At 46.6% G+C, this 13,152-nt stretch overlaps 1 protein-coding gene across 1 annotated transcript in view; it reads right to left on the bottom strand.

Annotated features, from left to right (window-relative positions):
* Panx1 (pannexin 1) overlaps positions 1 to 10,636 on the bottom strand; it is a 48,368-nt gene extending 37,732 nt beyond the window's left edge. Inside the window, exon 1 of the mRNA XM_048345637.1 lies at positions 10,183 to 10,636. Within this exon, the coding sequence (XP_048201594.1) occupies positions 10,183 to 10,363 (181 nt within the window). The 5' untranslated portion in view covers positions 10,364 to 10,636. The remainder of the gene's footprint in view (positions 1 to 10,182) is intronic.
* Positions 10,637 to 13,152: the final 2,516 nt, after the last annotated feature.

Below are 13,152 nucleotides of genomic sequence, written 5' to 3'. Positions count from 1 at the left end.
TACTGTGCCTAGAACACAAGATCTAGCTGGGTGTCAGAGCAGGAATATGCTGTGATCTAGCTTTGTTTCTAGAATAGCTCGAACATGACTGAGCAGGGTAGAGTAGGGATGAGGCCTTGTGTTTTAGCGCCCATGGTCCCCACCCCCACCCCACCCCCACAGCCTGCTGGGGATGCAGCGCTGATCTGGGGAGAGACTGGCTGTGGTTCCCAGAAAGCAAGCATTCTCTTCAACAACAGGAACCTGCAGGGCAGAGATTTCATGCAGCAGCATGGAGTCTCCGTCCAGGCCATCAGCAACCTCTGAGCTGGGGCAAATGCTTGCTCTGCTCAGGTCACACACTCAAACACACAAGGAAAGGGCAGACAGTCATACAGTGGCAGCTGAGAACTCAGGGTCCGAAATGAATATGCAGAACTCTAGGTGCCCTGAACATGTGACCTGAGCTCTATCAGCCAGAAAAGTAGGGTCAGAGGTGGGACCAGAGCTAATAAAAATAAGTTTTTTTAAAAAAGGCCTGGTGGCTCTGAAGAGCCAGACTAAAGCCATTTTGAAGTCAGGCCCCACTTTACCACGCAAACCTGAGATAAGCAGGCCCTGTGAGCAAACCCAGGACAAGCTTATTAGGGCCCAGCCGGTCAAGAACTCTAACCACCCCCAAAAATGCCTCCAGCTCTGAGCCAATCAGATTTGTACCTATGTCCTAATCTTGCTTGCTTGAACACCCGATTGCTGTAACTTTGTTTTTTGTCTTGCTTGAACACCTGATTGCTGTAACTTTGTTTTTTGTCTTACTTGAACACCTGATGGCTGTAACTTTGTTTTTTGCCTTTATAAGCCCTGTGCAATCGCAGCTCCCGGCTTCCTCCTAACCACTGCTGTGTCGGTGGGTAGGATAAGGCCCGAGTTGCAGCTCGCCTAAATAAAGCCTTGCTTTTGCATTTTGAACGTCTGAGTCTTGGTGGCCTTCTTGGTGGTCTTCTCGCGACTTAGGCATAGCAGTTCACACCTGTAATCCTAACTATTTAGGAGGCTGAGTAGCCAGCCTGGGAAGTAAAGTCTGTGGGACTCTTATTTCCAATTAACCACCAGAAAATGGGAAGTGGTGCTGTGGCTCAAGTGGTAGAGCACTAGCCTTGAGCTGAAGAGCTCAGGGAAAGCACCCAGGCCCAGAGTTCAAGCCCCAGGACTGATCAAAAATAAGACTGGGCCATTAGCAAATAACTTACACAGACTGCTATCTTCCTTCCGGGGGCTGCTTTGCTGCTTCAGTGTTAATTTACAGAGCTTGGATAGTTGTTTTTGTTTGTTTTTTACTATGATCTCACTTACTGATGATAAAACTGGGGCACTGAGAAATCACACAGCTATCCAAGGCCTCAAACCAAATGTATGATGTGCCAGGTTCAAAATCCAGGTAGTCTAACTACAAAGCTCACTTTTTTTTTTGGCCAGTCCTGGGGCCTGAAGTCAGGGTCTGAGCACTGTCCCTGCCTTTTTGCTCAAGGCTAATCCCTACCACTTGAGCCACAGTGCCTCTTCTGGCTTTTTCTGTTTATGTGGTGTTGAGGATTTGAACCCAGGACTTCATGCATATACCCAGAGGAAGGTAACTGAAGGTGGCTGAAGATGAACAAAAAATGACGGGAGGGATGACACTGGTCAAGGTATATTGTACTCATAAATTGAAATGTTGGACTGAAATCCCTTTCTACAACTACTTAAAGATAATAAATATTAAAATTAAAACACAGATCTAAAGATCATGGTTGGAAACCAGGCAGGAAAGTCTGTGAGATTGTTATATCCCATTAAGCACTGAGATCAAAGAAAAAGCCTCAGTTTTAACCACATCAACTCCAGCATCCTCAGGACAACAAGGAGTTACCAGGCTTCCTACAGAGCTCTCAGCAACAGTTTCTGATAAGCATTTCTGAAACACTTGCCCTACTCAAAGCACCCATCAATTCCCAGATATACTAACACTGCAGGTCTCAAAGTACACACGTGGGTGAGTAATGGCCACTTACTATTCTCACAATATCCGTCCATTCTTCACAAAGCATCTTAGGTAATATTTACTTTATTCATTTTATTTGGGCACTAGAGATTGAACCCAGGGCCTCCTCAATGCTAGCCAAGCACTTTGCAACCTGAGCCATGTCCCAGCCCTTGGATTTGTTTTCTAAAACAGGGTCTTCCTAACTTTTCCAGGCTGTGCCTGTTTCCAGAGTAACTGGGATTACAGAAGTGTACCATCAGACTCAGATGTGAGCTAAGATTTCAAAATCTTCACAGCAAAAGGAGTCCTCTGATTGTACTTTGAAAGAACTCTAAAATCCAATTTCCTAAATCCCATGATCAGACCCTGGCTCACCTCTTTAACACACACACACACACACACACACACACACACACACACACACACACACACCAGGACCAGTTATATTAATTTTATTTCAGTTTCTCAAAAAAAAAAGTACATCCATCCTTTAAAAAAAAAAAACAAAACACAAAACCAGAACAGCTTTGCTCATAATAGCATATCATTCAGCTGAAGGCTCTTTCTGGGCAAAACTGTTCCTGCAACCTATTCCAGGTGAGGCTCCACACCACAGCTCCTGTCCACAAAAGCTGTTTGCAGCCAGAATCCCAGGGACACCATCTCCCCTCAGAGGCGGTGAGCTCTCAGCACCTGTCCGCTGCTCACTGGGAGATTCCAGTGCATAGTGAGAGTAAATCACACGCATGAGTGCTCAGTGAATGAGTGAACACAAAGAAAAGATGAAGAAAAAGCACAAGGCAGACATGAAACATAACAGTTCCTGAACTGAAAGAGCACAGGGCTGCATTCAAAAACAAACTTTAGTCCTGTGTCCTCATATTACTGGGGGGGGAAAGGGGGAGGGGGATCCCAGGGGAGATGGCTTCTGGACTTCTGTTCACACATACAGTTGGACCTGGCTGTTAAATACTTCTTGGTGCTAGTAATCCTATCTCCTGAGGATGTTGAGATGCAAAGGTTCACAGTTCACAGCTAGCCTGGACAGCAAAAGTCCACAAGACTACATAATCCAGAATAACCAGCCAAAAATCCAGGCTGGAGGTGTGGCTTAAGTGGTAGAATGCCAGCTAAGCAAGCACAAGGTTATGAGTTCAAATTCCTGTACTGGCAAGATAAAAGAAGGAAGGAAGGAAAGGAGGAAGGGAAGAAGGGAGGGAAGATGGGAGGGAGGGAAGAAGAGACATAAAAGTGTTCCTTCATTTCTAAAAAGAAAACATGTCCTACTCATATGAATGTGTATAACAAGGAAAACAAACTGAGAACACAAAGGCTTAGGAGTGTTTTTACAAAAGGAATGAAGCCTTATTAAGAAGAATGTGTTGACTATTTGCCTCTAGACTGTCCTGTCAGGAAAGGGTGGGGCGGGAAGACAGCTGGTCACAGTCACAGTCACCATCATCATCACCCAAACTCATCTCAGCCAAGCCTGTAGAGCCCATGGAAAGGCCTGAGTCTGACTCCAATCCACTGGTGGCTCACACTTCTGCCAAGTGCCCTCAGACTGTAACACTTACCCATGGTTCAGTCAGTCCACATTTACTGAATACCAGCCACGTGCCAGCCTCATTCCACTTTGACATTCTGTTTTTGCCTCTGCCTCATTTAACCAGCATAGCTATCTGATTGCAAATAAGAACCTAGTGCAGAGAACTAACACCCCTCCTGCCCACCAAGACTCGATTAAGCAAGAGCTCTCTCTGAAAAGCAGCCTCTCCACAAGGGGCACAGCTGTACTTTCTGAGAACTTCCAGAATCTTTATCCTAGAACCTCAAATGTAGAGCAGATATTAACACTTGACTTTTTAAAAAGGCATTTTTAGCCAGGTGCTGATGGCTTATGCCAGTTGCCGGTAATCCCAGCTACTTTGGAGGTTGAGATCCTCAGGCCTTCAGAGGAGCAAGTCCAGGAGACTTTTATTAACCAGCAAAAAGCCAGAAGTAAAGTGTGGCTTAAATGGTAGAAGGCCAGCCTTGAGAACAAAGAGCCAAGCAAGAGCTCTAAACCCTGAGTTCAAGCCCTGGTATCAGCACACATATGAGGATAAAAAGAGAGAAAATTCACATTTCCTAATAAATTATGTCTATACTTTCACCTGATTAAATTTAAACAGAAAACATTTTTAGCTTAAAAAAAGTTAAAAAGCGGTAAAGAGGTAGTTAAGATGGATATGTGGGGGATAGGGAAGGAATCATAAGCAAAGAATAACTAGTTGAGAGCTGTCAGTCGTTCCAGGACCAAACACCCCAGGCCAAAAGACATCAGCAAGCAGCCAGAGGGAAGGAACGGTTTCCCAACACTGCCACAAGCAGCAGTGAGGGCCCAGAAACACATCTTGTGAAATCCCACAGCAAATGCAGAACTAAAACTAAAACCAAGATGTCACTTCAACTGCAAGAATGGCAAATTAAACACTATGGAAGTGTCAGTATAACAGGAGCATGAACAAAAGGGGCCCCTGGAAGCAGTTCTGCCACTTTAAGCTACACACACCTTTGGAAACCTGGACTTTAGACTGCACCCAGAGTGTGGCACCGCAGCTCATTCTCAGTGTGCTGCAGGCTCTGAAGCTGAGGCACTGTGGGAGAAGGAGGTGTGTAACATCACATTGTTACTTTTGCCTTTCTTATTAGGAGAGTACAAATGGAGTTTTCCAGCAAAAGAAGTGTTTCCATATCGTCTGAACTTCAACACAGGCACACACACACACGGAGGCATATGGAAACCGGAAATTAAATTCACCTGGAAACTTCCCTCTAGTGCCACAACGATCACGCAGCTGTGTCATGCAGCGGTATCACGCAGTGGTGTCAAACCCCAGGGCAGTGGTACTGCACCAGCCCACAAAGCCAGCACAGGCAACAAGTCTGTGCAGGGCCTATACGTTCCCTATGCCAGCCCACTCACCATTTGCCACACCAATATGCACGTTTTAGTTTCTTCTTTGAAGTTCCTGCATTTATTTCACTCGGCATGGATGAAGCAAAGATGTGCTGTTAAGAAACCTATGCCATAAGACCCTAAATACTAGCACACTTCCATAGACTGCTCAAAAATAATCAACCAACTTTGTCAGCTGGTCCACACTGAAAATTAGCCTGAGGATATGCTAAGGGACAGGCTAAATTCAACCACAAAAGGGTAGATGACTCCAGCCACAGTTACAGGAAGTAACAGAAGAAAAACAGTAAGCAAGGATTCTCAAACTTCAGCTTGTGTCTTCCCTCTGCCTTACTGGTGCTAATGCCTGTCCTAAAGACAGCACAGGAGCACAGCTAAGTCCAAAGGACCACATCCCATGGTGTGAGGAATGAGGTCAGGAGAGGAAGCAGGACCCTTGGCTGACCAGGTGTCTTTCTCTAGAGCACTTCTGCTCAGTCACTCATCTGGTCCAGTCAGGTGGTACAAGAAATATCCCAGCAAGAGCCTGGGTTATTTTTCTCCTGGAGATACAAGCCAGGTTACAGTACCCCAAAAATGAAAGGATTGGGCCTGTCATAGCCCTAAATCTAGGGTACCACAAAAAAGCCCCCCAAACAAAAAAACCTAGTAATATGAATTCCATTCAGTGTCTGGTCTACTTAAAAGTTCTGTCTTAAGCTGGGCACCAGTGGCTGAGGCTGAGACCTGAGGATGGTGGTCAAAACTAAGCCATGGCAGAGAAGCCTATGTAGAGACTCCATGTAGAGCTTATATTCTACAATAAGTTGTCACCCTGCTCTTTCCTAAACATCTCCTCTCTCTAATCCTGCTGCACCTCTACAGGAACAGATGTGTTAGGAATGCAGGGCCTTGTACTGTATAGAGCTGTACCTTTCCCTGCCTTCATGATAGTGAGGATGTGTGATAGCAACACCTCTCATCCTCCCACAGTGCAACCTTTCAGATTTTTGAACCACAAAAATACTATCAAAGGAAGCAGGGGGCCAGTGGCTCACACCTGTAAGCCTAGTTATTCTGGAGGCTCAGATCTGAGGATCCCAGTTTGAATCCAGCTCTGGCAGGAAAATCTGTAAGACTCTTATCTCCAATTAACCATCAAAAAGTTGAGGAGGAGCTGTGGATCAAAGATAGAGTGCTAGCCTTGAGCAAAACAAGCTAAGGGATGGTGTCCAGGCCTCAGTAATGGATATCCTTTATGACTTTTATCAGAGGCAATCTGTGAGGAAGCCTGGCTGTTCTGACAGAACAGCCCTGGTTTTACTACATGACATTCATTAGAGAAATTTCAAACAACTGGGACCCATACCTGAAATCTTCTGTTCCTTCAGGCCAGCGTTCAACTAGAGGCCCCAGGTGCTCCAGCACGTCCTTCACTGAGTTTCTATTGAGCACCTTTCCCATGAAGATGTGACTTGAGAGCAAGATAGGAATACGAGGTCTGCTGCGAAAGATTCCGGAATTGTCCTCCCCCCTTGACTACTACAACAGTCTGCCTTGCCTTTCTGGTCACATCACTGTGGGCTGAGCATGATCTGGTGAGGGAGAAAGGCAGAGAACACTCTCTGCTTTGTCCCCATCACTTTTTTTTTTTTTTTTGAACTTGTGCTCCTTAGGCAAGTACTTTACCAGCTGAGCTACATTCCTGGCCCTCCACCACAATCTTCACCAGCCCAGACAACTCCACAGTAGCACCTACCACACAAAGACTTACATTTGTAAGCTATTATACAGGTGGAGGGACCTAAGGCCCTGTGGTGATTTTAATAAGAATCAATCAACTTTCATATACATTCGTTCATCAGTCCATCAGAAAAAAGGAAAACTGAAATGCACGATGAGTCACGGTGATTACGTCTAATCATATGCATGTACTTCAATGCACATAGAAACACAAAGGAAGCTCTTGTATCCCCTTTCATACCAACTTCAACTTGCACATCTCCATGACATTTAAACTCTGGCACTTATGTGTATCTCACCTGTTTTATCTCACTCTGCTCATAACCTTGGAATCTGAACCCAGGGCTCAAATCAAACTTTGTTCTCAACACCCCCATCTGTTCCTGTGACTAAGAAGAAACCCCTCCTTCCCGTTACAACCATAGCACAACCTGTTGACACTGTCCATATCCTGTGACTTAAGGTTGTGCCAAGTCTACTAGATTGTGCTCCCAAGGAATAGATTCTGTATCTTACACATGCTGTGCATATCTGGCTCAATAAACATCTCGGGATACTAAAATCCTACAAGTCATCCACTCAACAAATGTTTGTAGAATGGCCATGCAAGATTTCAGCCTCTAGGGCTGGGGATATGGCCTAGTGGCAAGAGAGCTTGCCTCGTATACATGAAGCCCTGGGTTTGATTCCCCAGCACCACATATACAGAAAACGGCCAGAAGTGGCGCTGTGGCTCAAGTGGTAGAGTGCTAAGCCTTGAGCAAAAGGAAGCCAGGGACAGTGCTCAGGCCCTGAGTCCAAGGCCCAGGACTGGCCGAAAAAAAAAAAGATTTCAGCCTCTAGGATCTTGTATAAGGCAACCATATGGACAGGCCATACATAATAAATGTGCAAAATATGACCATGAGGGTACCTCAGGCTCCAGAAAGGAAGAGTCATTATTAGAAGATGTAGGATGCAGCCCCGTTCGAGTGTCAGAAGACCCTGTCACACTCTCCATTTAAATTACTCTACCTCCTCTTTGTTGTTACGATTCTCTATTTCTTTGGGGGGGGGGGATATTTTTTTCTTCTGGTCTGAGGACACCCAGCTATAATATTGAATTTAAACGTTGCAAGTTATCTTCCCATGTATATATAAACTCCATATGTTTATGTATGTACTTCAAATCCCTTCTGGTTTTATGTGAATTTATACTATATATGTATCTAAATGTGTTACATAGGTTGAATAACCTAGCAGGCTTCTCCTGATCCTGTTGGCTTCATTTCACATGCCTGGCCTCCTGCTTTGGCCCTCGTGAAACACTTCAAAGGTGGGAACTTGCTTGACTATGCTTCATCCAAGTGCCTGCTAACTTACACCATTCTGGCACTTGGGGCTCAGCACCTGAATTGCAACTGGATCATAGATTGCTGAAAGATGCTGCCTACCAGCAGTTTCCTGCTAGTGTCAGGGTGAGCGATTAAGTCCTGCAGGACAAAGAAAAAGACTATGTCTCAAAATACTTTCACACCCTACTCAGTAGTGCTATGCCCTGCCTCTTGCTGGATAAACCCAATCCTGCCCCCCTCCTCGCCCCCAAATACCTTTTGGACAACCCTAAATCTGGTCCTATCTAAGGCATTGGTGGAGCAGGTGGCTTTGGAATGGACTAAAATTAGGCTTTAGTCTTGGAAAGTAATCAGCTCCTCTCTTAGTCCTCTGCCCCAAATAAATGTCTACTCTCCAGATGAGGCAACATTATTCTTAGGTCCTTGTTGCCTGACATGCATAGCTGGTACTCAGGAAGTAGTTGCTGAAGCAAGGCATTATCTCCAAGACTCATACAACTTGGTTTTCCTTTCAGCTGGAAGCCACAATTCCCTGTCATCTAGAGAGCAAAAGGAAACCCCATGACTATGCCTTGGCCCAAGACTATAGAAACTGAAAAGTTACTTTCTGCAGCAAGTCTGACAACTTCTTGCCAAACTCAACCCTGAGTGCTGCAGATCACAAAATTTATCAACTTGTTCTGTTAACTTTGCTACATTACTATCCATTCTTCATACTATCCATTCTACAACTTTATAACAAGTTCCACCAATCTCTCCTTTTCAGTCTGATTATAGTTCAAGTACTCACATGCTAATTACTGCTTGGTTTTACCCTTTCCTCTCCTTCCTCCCTGCACCATCCATGCAGACCTCAACTGGTGGCCCACACCATGGCTTGCAGTCTGCCTAGCTGTACCATCTCCCTTCCTTCGCATCCAGACTCTGCAAGCCACCATCCAACTCATTGCTAAATGCTGTTAACAACCAGTCTGTCCTTTACTCAATCAATAACTTTCCACTCCTGGGACTCTCCGGCTAGTCTGCTGTAATTTGATGCAGGTCTACATTTGCTTCAGGATCCCAGAAACCCTTGGCTAGGATACTCCCTGTGTCTTCTCTTCCAGGAACAAAGAACATTCTCTGCCATATCAAAATCTCAGCAAATGTCCTGTCTTTCCCTATCAAAACTCCACCCACTCTCTGCCATAAGCCACCCACTTTCCCCAAAGCCCAGCCCCATTCTCTTTCTCCCACACCATCTTCCTATTCATTCTCACTCTCTCCTGTACTGAAAGTCAGAACACCTGTGAAATAAAGCCAGCAACTGAGCCCTAGGATCTTGCCTAACCCACCGAACTTTTAAATTCACACATGTATGCATTGTGTTCTGTATGTGTTGTGTTCTGTTTGCATGCCCACACCAGTACAAGGTCTTGAACTCAGGGGCTGGGCACTGTCCCTAAGCTTTTTCGCTCAAGGCTGGAGGGAGCTCTATCACTTTGAGACATAGCTCTACATCCAGATTTGGGTACCTAATTGTAGATGAGAGTCTCACAGACTTTCCTGCCTGGGCTGATTTCAAACCTCAGATCTCAGCCTCCTGGGTAGCCAGGATTAACTGTGAATCAGAGGCTCACTGAAATGAGAATTTATGTGAAGAGGATTTGTAAATCTCTAATTTATAATAAGGCTGTTCAAGCAGAGGATCTGATACCCACCAAGTGGAGTCTTTCGCACTACTCACAATCCTTGAAAACTAAAGTCAGTATCACTTGGATGTAAAATAGCAACAGGAGAACATACTTCTCAAGGAGCACTTGTCTTCATGTCCTCCACTCAGTCTCTGGTGGGGAGGGGAGGGAACTTGGCACTTTTCGTGCAAGGAAGGCAGTCAAGTGAACAGAATGAGACCTCTAACACAGTGTGGTCAGTGGAGCTCAGAAAACAAAAGGCCTGAGGAGCAGGACAGTAGGGTGGATGGGGACACATGGTGCATATGGACAAAGTCTTATAGCCCCTGAAACAAACAGGCCTCCTTTCTTCTTCACGCCCACTGCGGTCTGAGTACTACGGGGGAGGGGGGGGGGCGTGCCCGAGAGGGGGGTACCACAAAGCCACACCTCACCACAGCCCTCTTGATGCCTGCCTACACCTGGCCGCCCCGGGTCCCCAGGCCTCACCGATGGAGATCTCCTGCGCGAAGGCCAGCGAGATGAGCAGCAGCGGCAGCCCCACCGAGATGCAGGTGACCATTTTGTCCACCGCCAGCTCCAGGCGCAGCCCCTTGAACTTGGGTTCAGTGGGCTCCTTCAGCAGGAAGTCCGAGAATACGTACTCCGTGGCCAGGTGGGCAATGGCCATGGCTCCCGAGCCCCGGAGCTGGCCGAGGCAGGCCGGCTACGCAGGCGGGGGGCCTCCGGGGTCGCCGCGTCACGGGCCCAGCGCGCGGCAGCGGCTTTCCCTCGCTCCGCTCCCAGCGGACCAGCACCCAGCCGGCCCTTTGTCCCGGCGTCCAGAAGGCCCGCCAGCACCGCGGCCTCGCGGGCGCCTGCTGGGGCCGAACCCCGGGCTGCGCCCGGGCTAGCGCACACGCTCCCGCGCTCTTTGGCTAGGACTGGGCGGGGACGACGGCCCGCCCCGCGCGCCCAGCCCGCGCGGCTTGGCGCGCGGCGGACAGACCTCGGGGCTTCGCGGCACGCAGGCAGGCACGAAAAACACGGGAGAACACGGGATGCACCAGCAGCCGGAGCAGCCTCCCAGCCCCACGGGCGCCCAGAGCCGCCACGCCCTCTTCCGGAACCACCGCGGTAAAGCCAAGCTCTGGGGCTCCCAGGTTCCGGGTGGACGCCCATCGAGGGGCGTTCCCGAACGTTCTCCGCCCCTCACTATCTTCGCTCACTATCTTCCCCGCACCTTAAGCTGAATTGCTTTCCCGCTAGCGGCGCTGGCCCCGGGGCACGAGGCAGGCTTGCACGCCTCATCCTGTGCTGAGTGCACCAGGCTGGGTCCCGACCCGGCCCGAGGCCTCTGCCGGGCTGCAAAGCGACACCCCAACCCTACCCCGACACCCAGGAACCCGTCGTGGGGAAGGAACAGTGCTTCCAGGAACAAGTGCCATGATTTGAAAGGGGTGTGGAGGTGGAGCAAAAAAGGAGTGGATGGGGCTCCCTCCGCATGATTGGGTCTTGGCCTCCATTCGCTTTGCACAGGTAGCTCCTCTCCTCTGCCTTCCCAATCAAAGCATGGGCGTGAAGCCAGCAGAGCGCGCGCGCGCGCGCGTGTGTGTGTGTGTGTGTGTGTGTGTGTGTGTGTGTGTATGTATGTATGTATATGTGTGTATATATAACCCAGGACCTGCACTTGCTAGGCAAGCGCTTTGCCACAGAGCTACATCGGCCCCCCAAAGGGAACTTTTAAAAGCTCCATTCTGATGGTATAGCTCTTCCACTTAGAGTATATTATTATTAGGATAAATTCAAATTTGTTACCTTGCCACTACCTATGCCACCAGCTTCACAACTTCCCTTTGAATTCAAGCTTAACTTTGCCTACTGATAGCCTTCCCCTGTCCAAAACGCTCCCCACACCAGCCTCTTCACGTTCCTGACCTCAACTCCATGTGGCCTCCCCAGGAAAGCCTTTCCCGGGTATACTATGTGGTTCCTTTGTTAACTGCTCTCCTAATGTAACCCCACCAGATACTAGCTGGAGATCTTGGGGATGTTTATGTACCCTCTTGTGCTTCAGTTTCCTTATGAGTAATATGGTTGGTTATACCTCTTGGATTTGTAGTTCCTAAGGGTCAAATGGGTTAACACAGTTTAAATGTCCAGGATAGTACTCAGCAACAGAGATGTGTATGTAAGCATTGTCTATTGATCTGTTTATTTTTTAACAATAATTACAACTCAAGAAATGTTTAATTATTTAGTGTTTGTCACCCCATCTAAATAGCTCTATGAAGGTAGGTTAGTGCCCAGGTATACCATATGCGCCTGCATGTGCACACACACTCTGGGTACTGAATTCAGGGCCTGGGAGCTGTCTCTGAGCTTTTATGCTCAAGGCTCTACCATTTGAGCCATACCTCTACTTCTGAATTTTATGATGAATTGGAGATGGACTCTCACAGACTTTCCTGCCTGGACTGGCTTCAAACCACGATCCTCATATCTCAGCCACCAGTCCTCGGCATATACCACTTTTATCTCCAACACTTAGCACCAATGCCTAGTACCTTGTAAGGAATTTTAATTAATACCAGTACATGAATATTTAAAGGAATTGTTTTTCAACTTGAAAATGACTTAAAGTAGCCCAATTAACACACATTTATTTATTCATTCAAGGAAGCTATTATAAGTTCTTTATGGACCAATTCTGAGTTAATGGATGAGGAGTAAAAGATAAAAAGTTGTGTTTTATTTCCTCAAAGACCTCAGGCTATTGCATTCATAATGTTCCATATACATTTGTGAAAATGGAACTAGATAAATTGAGGAAAGGAGTGGAGTGGGAGAAGAGGACAATGATGAAAGGGGTGGTATTGATCAAGATGTACTGTACTTACAAATTGGCATGTTGAATTAAAACATTTGTATGACTACTTAAGGATATTAAAAATAATTTAAATAATCAATTAACTTAGCTAAATAACTAGAGCTTACTAAGAGAAGTATGCATACAGCTCCAAAACCATTTCAAAATGGTAAAGTGATGGTTGTGAAAGGCAAAGTGTACCAATTGAAGTGCAGTTTGGAGAGGCAAAGCTGATACAGGAACTTTCCAGGCATAAGTAAATCATATATGATTGTACATGAGCCTTATGATTAGTTCCCTGTTAACATTAGCTCATCTAACAGCAAATAGGCCTTCTTCCCAAAGCCTTTCAGGATCCTTAGTTGTAATGAGTTAGTCTCTCCTTTTGCACTTTCCTCTTCTGTGTTATCATTTGGCTCATTCTGTCTCATGCTACAGTGGCCTGCCTGTCTGCCTTTTCATTACCTATCAACCTCTGAGGATCCAGACTGAATCTCAGCCATTTGTTCATTATTCTGAGCCTTGGAAATGTCATATATTCAATGAGAAATCAATCCATATATATTGAATTTAACATGGAGACAAGAAAGATTACCTGAAGATAACTTGTG

The sequence above is a fragment of the Perognathus longimembris genome, chromosome 4, assembly GCF_023159225.1.
Source record: "Perognathus longimembris pacificus isolate PPM17 chromosome 4, ASM2315922v1, whole genome shotgun sequence".
In the NCBI taxonomy this organism is placed as follows: Eukaryota; Metazoa; Chordata; class Mammalia; order Rodentia; family Heteromyidae; genus Perognathus; species Perognathus longimembris.
This window is presented reverse-complemented; position numbering and strand designations above follow the sequence as displayed.